The sequence below is a fragment of the Montipora foliosa genome, chromosome 1 (assembly GCF_036669935.1).
Source record: "Montipora foliosa isolate CH-2021 chromosome 1, ASM3666993v2, whole genome shotgun sequence".
Classification (NCBI taxonomy): domain Eukaryota; kingdom Metazoa; phylum Cnidaria; class Anthozoa; order Scleractinia; family Acroporidae; genus Montipora; species Montipora foliosa.
The window spans coordinates 21,653,206-21,664,240 of NC_090869.1; the positions used below are offsets into that span (position 1 = coordinate 21,653,206).

The 11,035-nt window shown below is 39.3% G+C and overlaps 1 protein-coding gene across 1 annotated transcript; it reads right to left on the bottom strand.

The window, feature by feature from the left end:
• Window positions 1-1,014: 1,014 nt before the first annotated feature.
• On the bottom strand, window positions 1,015-10,995 carry LOC137975947 (regulation of nuclear pre-mRNA domain-containing protein 1B-like). Its single transcript, XM_068823164.1, has 7 exons — window positions 10,782-10,995; window positions 9,462-9,591; window positions 8,653-8,759; window positions 6,781-6,863; window positions 5,680-5,806; window positions 3,187-3,362; window positions 1,015-2,126 (listed from the first exon to the last, which is right to left on the bottom strand). The coding sequence occupies exons 1-7, from the start codon at window positions 10,969-10,971 to the stop codon at window positions 1,968-1,970; spliced, it is 972 nt and encodes a 323-aa protein (XP_068679265.1). The 5' UTR covers window positions 10,972-10,995; the 3' UTR covers window positions 1,015-1,967.
• Window positions 10,996-11,035: the final 40 nt, after the last annotated feature.

The window sequence follows — 11,035 nt, forward strand, 5'->3', positions numbered from 1 at the left end:
TGAAACGTGAAGAGCCGAACTTGATGCTCATTGGCTAGCTTGAAATGATTAACTTTTGGACAATAAATGGCAAACACCATTACCCCAAGGATAGCGACTAGGATGTTGTTGCGGTGATAATTCGTTTCCATTTTGTAAACGTCATTTTAGAGGTCTGGCTAGCCTAATATACCCATTTTGAAATGTTTTTGGCCATGTTCGATATATCAATATTCACACATGGCTACGAGTCTTTATGATGAAATTTAAACTTTATATTGTTTAGAAATATCCGTTGAGACTTGTACGACAAAGAAAACAGAAGTGAGCCGTGAAAATGTAACCATAAAGCTTCTTAGCCATGCCTGAATACGAACGTGGCCCACGCTGTTATGCGCAGAACAGGATGCGCAGTGCAATACTAGGAAATGAGCTTCCAGGCAACAAATGCATAAACATGGCAGAAATGGATGCATAAGTGCGTAAAAACCGTGTTCAGTTGCCTTAAGGTTAGGGTTAAGGGACTAGGGACTAGGGATGCGGATCGATCCGACCGCCTATGCTACCTATGCTATTCAAATGATCAAGACTGTAAAAGACCTAAAAGGGTGGTGCGACACCATCAGCAGGACCCCACCTTCCCAAGAAAAGAAGTAATCCTCTTCAATTCCAAAATTTAGTTTGTGGGAGAGGAAGGTTATCATGGCGATTAGGCCACTCGCCTTCCGCGAATATGTCCCGGGTTCGGCCGCAACGCAGCTCTCGGAACGACTCTCGGGATTGGTTCAGAAAACAATGGACACAAAAGAATGATACAAAAGAAACAATGGACCATGACGTAAAACACAATAGAGCTGAGTCCTGAAGGGGCAGGTTGTAAAGAGCTGCACTCTGACTGCGGGGTGAGATTACCCGTCTTGAAGTCGCGTGTGGGTTAATTTGTAGGTTTTCTTCTCTGTTCCGAGAGGTTTTTGATCTGCCTTAACTTGACTTAATATTCAATTTTCCCAACAATGCGAGAGTAGAATTCTTTCCATTTTTTTATATATTCTAAGATTTTTTATGGTAATAAATTATTGCTGTTACAAACATCGAGTCGTTCCTTTCATTGCTATCAATGCTAAATGACTAAAATAATGACGATGGCTTTTTACAAGTTATTAACGATGTAAAAATGAATTGAATATGACGAACACTTTTGACCTTTCCCGACAGTAAAAAGAAAACTTTTCCCTGGACTAAAGCCCTAATTCTTATAGAATAAATCATCGTGACTGACGAAGTGGTAACAGCGAACGAAAGAAATGTTAATTTTTTCGGGCTACGAGGAAAAATTGGCTCGACGGACTAGTAGCACTTAACCGTATGCTTCAATAGCATATAATAACATTGTCTAGAAAAAGCCATTTTTTACAAAAAATACTCGGGACCTTCGTTTTGATTCTCATTCTCTATTTTGGTAAGGTATGTGCAAAGAAAACGAAGTTCGCGATCCGAGATCGCAAGAGGCGCTGTTCCCAAAGTGACTCAAGAACGATGAGTGCGCCTTCGCTTGAAAGCTAGATGCTAGTTCTGCACGCATCTCTTTTTCATAAGCAAAGTATCCCTCACGAATGACTTCAAACACGAGTAAAAATTGTCCGAGTAAAATCAAAAACGTACTTGCAAAAGGTCCTCGGGTGTATCGTTATCCTACACAAAAAGAAATTGAGTTGATTTCACGCGGATCGTATTTACAAATGACTTGACTGTTCAATCACCGTTCTCCGTGTTGGGAGCAGAGCCTCTACAAAGACGTTCTTGTCACCGTAAAAACAAGACGGCGAACTAAAGGCCTGATATTAAGTTTCATTATTAAAATGGTATTTATAATGTTTGGTGTTCCTGCTTCTCTTACATTCCTTTCAACATGTCACAGCTGCTGCCCTAAAATAGCACTGGTCTGCCCGTCGCAATTTTACATTAGACATACTATATGCGGTCAATCGTCAGGATCTGTGAGCCGAGGCAAACAGGTCTCCAGCGGAAGGCAGAGGAGCCAGGCCTCCTCCAAGGTCTGGAAGCTTGGTTAAGTCTGGAAGGTTTTCTAAATGAGCCTTCAGTTCTTGTCGCACTAATTGAACTTTTTCTTGTTTTGCCTTATATTCCTGCGAAGTAAATAGGTGCAGACAAGTCAGAAGCTAGGTACAAAAAAACGTCATCTCAGGTATACCGCACAAGTTTTGTGCGGCCTGTGTAGGAAGCATTAGAGAGAATGCAACAAGAGCTCCGATTAGGGTTCTGTACAGTTAAGCGGCGTGAAATTTGGCGCAACCGGGTGGCCCTAAAAGTTTCGGGCTGCAAGAATGAGGATAAACCTCTTTGAAATCTCTTCGTTCGCACGGAAATGAATGCAACGTGGGCAAAGTTTTGTCAGACGGACTCGGAAGTTGACTGTCTTCCGAGAAGGCAAAGCATTGTCTTTTTTACAAAACAATAAACTTTATTTGGAAATCTAGGCGACACAAACATACATATAATAGATACCAAAATCTAACAAATTATTCTTTTTATTTAAACATATTTTAATGGCGAAGTTTGCCCTAATTATTCTGTAGACGTCATTGCACAGACTGCCTTTTCGCTTCAATGAACCGTTGGTCTTGATTGGCGCTCACGGTAGTTTCTGGCTAAGTGAGCGGGTAAAGGGAAGACCAAGCTGAAACCTTGAGCCGGATCAGTGTTACCGAGTTGTCCCTAGCTCCGTTTCTTGGCAGACCAATCCCTTCTTTTTTACTTGGAGACTTCCAAAGTGCTTAGAACTGACTTAAAGTACAAACAGACAAAGAAAGAAAAGAAAAAAAAAAGGAATAAGCCGAGCGAAGGAGAAACTAACGGACTCAAGGTTTCAGCTTGGTCTTTCCAGTCCTTTACCCGCTCACTCACCCATTGAGCTGCAAGAACGCCTGGAGGATTCGTCGTTTCTACAACGTATATTTTTGACCAAAGTGACGCGTCGTGATTCAACGTGATAATGCAACGATTGAGCTAACTCTTAGCTGTCCCAAATATGGACATAAAGTCGTCAAAGCCCATATCTTCTGAAAGAACATGCACTAACCTTTAAATTAAACCTATCCCATTAATCTTTTAAAACTGTTTCCTCTCCTTTGTTGCTCCTTATTAACCATGTATTTTATACAATGTAAGCAAAATATCACGACTCACTTGAAGTTTTTTCTCTGACTCCGCAAGTTTGTCCTTTTGAAGTTGTATAAATGCAGCCAGCATTTTGGATATTGTTGTTCTGTCTTCAAGCTCTGCTGCAAGTCTCCCATTGTAGTCAGCAAGTAACAGACATGCCTCATCCACAATCTTGGACAGTCGGTCGCCAGTTTCTTTATCTACAGATCAAACAGTTGATTAAGGCCTGGGCAAACAGCTACAACGTTTGCTTTAACATCCGTTGGATTTTATTCAACAGCAATGTTGAAAACGTTTTCCCCCACCCCCCCCCCCCCCCTCTGCGTTGAACCATTCAACATTTCTTTTGTTTTCGCGAATGTTGAATGAAGTTGAAGCCGTTTTGCCCCCCTCCCCTCCCTCTTTCAACATTGTTGGATATGCGCGTGCGCACTATTCGGTCTCTCAATGACGTATCCATTCTCGTCACCAGAGCCTTGGATCGACACAAGGCTATGGGAAACTCTATCTAGGAGAACATGCGCCGTAGGGTTCTTGTAGCAAAAAATTGGCTATTTGAACATTACAGCGCCTGCTTACTCCTCGTGCTAACATGAATGCAACAATTAGGGAAGCTTTTGATTGTTCTTCACGAAAACCAATGAGAAGACAGCTCTTCTCTCCCGCAGTCAAGAGAAGAGCTCTGGGGTCGAGATTGTGTCCGTATCCAGAGTCACATCGGGGGCTGCAGCCTGGGACCGAATATCTTGCCTCTCGCGAAGCTTTGTTGAATCAAATTTTGGTGATGTGTTGAGACCAACCATCATTCAACAAGATCGAACGGATGTCGAAGCAAGGCCTTAAGGTGGCTTTCCACAGTTTTCCAATGAAAAATATCAAAATTTTGAAATCTGAGAAACTGAAGCAACAGGAGACTCTTCTGAATTGTTGGTCACTGCAATTGATGTAAAGTCACCTTTTAACTGACAAATAAACTTAAATCAGGGGAAAACGCTAAATATAGTGACCGAGTTCCTGAGATAGATAGAGAGATGGATGCTTTATTAATAATACATAGCTGCCAGAAGGCTGAATTGCGCATTAGATACAAAATAAAGAAAAATGTCAAAATATAAATGTATATACAAATTGAAATAGTTAGGTATGTGTATGTGTATGTAGAACAGAGCCAATGTTAAAAACATTTTACCGAAGGGAAAGCGAGAAAATTAGCAGTTAATTTTACAGATTTGATCACGCTGACGTCATAAAAATCAGAAAAACACGCGCGATTCTGGCTTGACGCGCCATACTAGTGCCCAGCCTATGCATGGCCCTAAAATTCAAGGGAGCCTCCTTAAGTTATGCAGCAGTGACAGCGCTGTGGTGACCTGCTGTGTGGCCTGACCTTGCTGGTTCTCTGCTTAAAGAGGTATTTCTCCAGGAACACCAGATTTCCCATCATCTCACACACCAACAGTTGATTTGATTTGCATTCGCTTAATTTTTTTGTAGAGAGTTGTACAACTTCGAAACGCTGCACTCACAAAATGACCAGCTCACAGTTGACTTAATTGCTCAGACTCCAATTAGAATTACAACGACACAATTCACCTGTTGACCCCTGAGAGTGACACTTTGTCTAATGCCAAACGATTTTACTCGTCAATGGAGGGGGGGGGGGGGGGGGAAGGAATCCTTGGGCGTTTGAGGTATGAATGGGTTACCATGATAAAAGCAGTGAGGTCTGTAACAATACAACGTCACCGACAGCGTTGCAGCCATTCATAGGCCAGGTCACTGAGCAAACAACTGCAAAATGGCTTATTGGTACTGTAGAGCAATGCACTGGTATCACAGAGGTCAGGAGTTCAAGTCCCTTTCAAGCTTGAATTTTCGAAGCTTAATTCCTTTTGTTACTGCTTAAGTAACAGTCATACATGTAACTGTGATGCTCAAACATCTTCTCATGTTTCTATTCCAAGTTCATATACATCGTACATGTCTTACATATTTTTGAAAAAATGAAGCGTAACATAGCTAACCTTTGAAGTGATTTAAACGCCACTTCAAAAGCCACTTGTATTTTTTAAATAGCATATTAGTCTTTATACAACGTGGTTTTACTGTGCATATGCTTAGTTTTTAAAGGTAGTTTCGCACAACCCCTAAAGCTTTTAGCTTTAATTATTATTGTGCTTAAATAAAGGTATACTTACTAACTTACTGACTGACTGACTTACTTACCTCAAGGGTTAGCTATGCTACCCTCTTTTAAAGAAGGTTACTCTAACTAGATCACAGAAGACATCAAATTTGGAAGAAGAAGCAATTCTACATGTATTTTTAACGAACTTACCTACATGTACAACTCTTATGTTTGGCTTTCGATCACTTGCTCTTTTGATCATATGCGCATATGCGACATGTATGTCTCAGACTTTATACCAGTGAAAGTAAGCCTTAACCAATAATTCAACATTCTGTGTATTACTAGCTATGATAATGAAATTTAGCTTGAACTGCGTATTAGCATACCTTCTATTTTTTCAAGGAGGGAAACATCTTGTACTTCTGCTGGTAAGTTAGCAATCTTCTCCCTGACAGCAGCATCTTGAGATGCAGAATTTTCAAGCTCTACCAAAGCCTTAATAAGATCCTCTGGCTGCAAAAGAGGGCACAAATTGATTATTAGTATTTTAAATTTACTGCATTTACATTGTATAATACTAAAAGAATCTATCAAAGACTGTAAATGCAGAGCATAAGAGTGGGACTGGTTTGCAAACTGGATCCCCAAAGTAAGTTAGTAAGTATACTGTATACCTTGTAAAATTGCGATTAATTGTATTATTTTGATCAAGGTCTTCATATATAAATGCAGAATGGAGGGACGTAACCCCGATTTTGCTGGTGTACAAAGCTACCTTAAGTTTCATTATAATATTGAAAAATTTGCACATGACTTATCTGATCAAGATAAATTTTTAAGTACGGTAAGTGGAAACCGGTGGAAAAATTATTTTGTCAATAAATGATGTAATGTGTTGTATTGTAAGTAGAGTAAGTATCGTACCGTATTCTAAGTTTCTTTAAAGTAGAGTATGGTAATGTGAGTAATGTAAGTATCGCCCTGAAAGTAGAGTTATTGTAATGTCACCAGTGTAAGAGAGCTCTATTGTAAGTAATGTAAGGAGTTATTATGTGTTTTGCAAATAAATAAATGTTTAAACCAAAAAAAAAAGGAAGTTAGTAGTAAAGGCTAAGAGTTTCAAAAGGCATTCGCAGGTTGTCTTTCACATCTTAGCCTAGTACTTAGACACAAAACTTTGCTCTACATTATCTCTTTCATCCAGATGGTATAAATAGGTACCAATCACAAACAGCAATGCTTGGCGAACAAATAAACCTTCAAAAGAGAAGATGAAGAGGATGAAGGAATTCTCTCACTTTCTTCATTCCACTGAAAAAGGTAACTTACTTTCATGTAAAAAGAAACACAATTGACTCAACTAAGAATCAAACAGCTCGCTTTTAAAACCTTACCCTAGCTGGAATGCCTCAATTTTCATTTGCACAAGCAAAATAAGATCACATGTACATGTGGGTATTCCTCGGCCAAAAGCCGTCTTTACTCACATCTGGTGGTTCCATTGTTGAGGCTTGTTTATCATCATCAAGCTTCTGTTTCTTCTCAGGTGGGGGAGAGTCTGATTCTTGTCCTGCAAACAGCCATTTCCAAGAAGTTTATTATAGCTATGATATCGATATGCAGAAAGGCTGACTGGTGACACTACCAACAAATAAACAAAGTAATTAAGATAAGGGTTCAAAACAAGAGTACAGAGCCACATATGGTGTAGCAGTTTTTTAAACCTGCATTCTGTATATTTAATTTCTAGTTTGTTGATCCTATCTCATTTCAATCACGTGAGTTAGATGTACGTTTTAGTTTTGGCCCGAACTGCATTCAGTTAGTTAGTTTTGCTTCTGTCACCAAACGCGAATCAGAAGTTTTCAGTGGAGTAAGTTGTGTGGGACGCTGAAGATTTGGAAAAGATTGGCAAAGCAGAACTGTTACCTATATGTCAGTCATTAATTTTCTTACCTTTCCTTTAAACTTACGTATGATTAAGTTTAGGGTTTCTTACTTTTGCTAGTTTTTTAAGATCAATTGCATGGTCTCAATCTGATAAGCTTTAAACAGATGGCACAGTTTTCAATGCCGTTTGGATTTCTTTATATCAGCTGTGCCTTTTCAGTTTACAAAATCTAGCTTGTTTCTAAACAAGAGTTCTTATTGTCTGACAATTCTTTGGTTATGATCATGTATATACTAATTTTCGCCTTTTGCCCTCAATTTTGCTGTGGAATGATTCCAATGTCAGTACTGACTGGCTATTAGATCTTAGCAAGCCTTTTTTGTATTGTTATTCAGTTTACGATATGATCTTGAAATCTAACTTTGATGCAGTGAAAACAAGTGATTGTCCGTAAAGTATATCTCCGTAACCAATTTCGCGCATCAAAACTCGCGCCAAGTTGGTTGTTGAGGCTGGCCTTGGGTACCAGTCGCTACATATAGTCCAAAAATTGTATCTATATGTCCAGAAATGTATGCAATTAGAAGCACAATCATCTCCCAAGCTTCTTCATCACTCACATCGGGGAATAATGTCTCCTAACCTCTCTTCCTCAAGTAACGATAAAAAGTCGCATTTACCCTCACCAAGAGTGGGGTTAATTACCGGTAACCCTTGCACTTACCTTGCTGCTAGAAATAGGGAGCATATCAAAATTGCTGGGTGTGCATCTGATTATGTTCGTACACTTTTTCATACCAAAAATTCAAGGACTTTTTAAGGACTTTTAAGGGCATAATTTTGAAATTTCAAGGACCTCTTTTTCATTTTCGTCGAAGAAGTTACCCATGGAAGTAGTCTACTTTACAATTCTTTCTCATTTTCCATAACGTACATGCGTGAAAATAATGCAAAGGCACTGGTAACCATTCTCAACCCCACAGCTTGTCGAGTTTGTATGACTTGAATGGCTGATTATTTTCACAGCAGTTTTCAAAGATGAAAAATGTGGGTCAGAAAAAAATTCAAGGCCTTTCAAGGACCAGGAATGAACAGCAGAGATTTTCAAGGACTTTCAAGGCCTTGAAAATGTACTCTCAAAATTCAAGGCTTTTCAAGGGTTTTCAAGACACGTACGAACCCTGCATATTATACATGTAAGTACTGGTGGAAAGCCAGTGCCTGCGACCACTATGCAAACCCTTCTTCCACGTGATTAATACCTATAGGTGGTTTTCACAATGAAGTTATCAAATTGTAAAATCAAAAGCGCAAGGTGTTTTGAATTTTTACCTATAGGAGGTTGAAGATGACCTAGAAATAAATCTTTTTTCAAGTTTCCAGTTCCATGATGTCTTTCGTTTCGAAAATACAGCATTTTGAATCCTTAGTATAGTAGCATAAGGGTTATTTTTACCAATCCACTCACCAAGACATTTATGTAGTTTCACCAGGAATGTGGCCTCGTACACATTTCTTTCTGTCCATATGGATATAAGCCTTTCAAGACCTTTAATGGCTTCCACTGATCCACCCCTTGATAATTAAAAACAACATATTACAGGTATTGTCTCTCATCTTATCTAAAGATAATTTAACATCTCCCCTTGAAATTTTCCTCATAATTTCACCCCTAATGATGCCAACTGCTGACCTTTGAAACTGTTTTGTTTTCCCCTGATCAATCAATCAATCAATCAATCAATCAACAACTCAATCTTTAAATCAAAAGTTCATTCAAGCCTGGTATAAGTACATGTAAGTAAAATTAATAGTAAGTATCAATATTTACCCTCAGATTTTTAGGGTAACGAGCATTGAACAGAACAACTTTAAGAATCCCAACTGGCCGGAGGCAAACCAGTTCCTATTTACAAGTGCAGCCCGGAAATTGAACCAGGGACAACCTGGAGCAAATTCAACGAGTGGTCAGAATGTGTCTTGAGCCCGGGATCTCCAGATCTCAAGGCAAGCGCCCTAACCACTGAGCTGCACTGGTCAATCACTGAACAGATTTCAAATCATACAAGCCATGTTGCTGTCTCATGTACATGACTGTACACTGTAGACACAATGGGTATTCCACGAAAGATGTCTGGATATTTGACACACAAGCAACATAATTAAATGCTGAAAACCCTTTGATGAGTTAGTCTTCCCTGAATAGTCTAACAGGTTCCCATACATGTTGGTTGATTCATATTCTGTACATGAAATACAGTATACATGTAGACTCACTGTGAACAGTGTTGAAACGCAGTTGGCAATATATGCTTAAATTCGCTCAAGAATTCTGCCCCCTTTCTTTTTCCGTTTTGAAGAACATCATTAGCAAGAAACAAAAATGTTAGTTTCTTACTCTGCCTTGCTGAAAGTAAATGCAAAGAAAAAATTACAAACGAAATACATGTAGGTGTTTATAATAATCATTATTCTTTAACATTACTGTAACCTCCTTCCACAGGCTTACACCTTTCATGGGTAATCCCTTGGAGGAGGGGACCCCAGGCTACAAGTAATTACACCCTTATGGGAACTTACAGGGAGATTTGAACAAATTTCTTACCTTGGGAGGTGGGAAAACTCAGGAAGATTTTGTTTCCAAACTCCTTGAACAGGGGAAAATAGCGGGACTTCGTAAAAGGGATTTGATTCATTTCACAATCAGCTTAAATGCACAGCATTTAAGCCACCGCACACTAGAATGTCGGCTAATCCAACTCCTCATGATCAGTTTCTTTACACAGCAGACTTGACAGGTATTGTAACAGATATGTACAAGTAACTCTATTTCCATTGGGTTCCCCCTGACTTTAGATAGTACAATGATTGGGAGACGATTGAATAACAGTGGGCTTTGTTTTTCCTTTTGCAAATCAACTGCTTGTCAGGAAATGATAAGAGTAATGATAATACTAGTTTTGGATGGTATATTATCAAGAACCATGTGAAACATAAGAAATTTAAAATAATAATTTTAAATAATGGTCAAGCTTATAGTCATTGTAAGAAATAAACAGTTAAATTATTATAAATAGGTAATATTATTTTAAAGTGCACAGTGTTATTTTCTGGATAGTGATGAGTTTTCCATCCGCCAATTGAACTTGTCCCGCAAAATTTACTGTGGCTTTCCACTGTTCAGCCTGGTGCCCTTCTAAAATTTAAGGGGCAACTGCTTATCTTTGACTGTTCTGGGGCTCCATCTGGCACGCGGCCCCCCCCCCCCCCCCCCCCCCCTCCAACCCAGTTGATGGGCGATAATAGGTAATAGGCAATTCATGTATCACCTAAAATCCAAATGTAACATTGCTTCGGTTAATCCGTTGCAATGTACAAAGACCGATAATTTAACAGGAAAAGCCGGTGATATCGATTGCATGCCGAATTAATCAGCCTGTACAGTTTGCTTGGGAAATCAACTTATCGACAGGTTTTTCACAAAATATCGCCCCTACAGTAAAGATCCCACCAGTTATCTATCTAACGTATTTACAGGAGGCGTCCAAACAATAAACCTGGAATATAAACAACCCGGTAACAATAAATTACACGTACCTTTCGTCAACTCCTTATACCAAGCTTGAACTATGGCTTTAGCGTGTTTTCTGTGGTGGATGAGCCAGAGCGAGAGAGTCTGAACACTATGCTGAGTGTTCGAAAGATCACCCAGTTTTTTCTCTAACGTTGCCGAGGAGAAAGTGGTCATATTTAAGCGATTTTGAATGCCAAAACAAAAGTCCAACATGAAATCAGAGGATAGGGGAAATGGGTACTACTTCGCCTCGATCTAACGTTGAACTTGGGATATC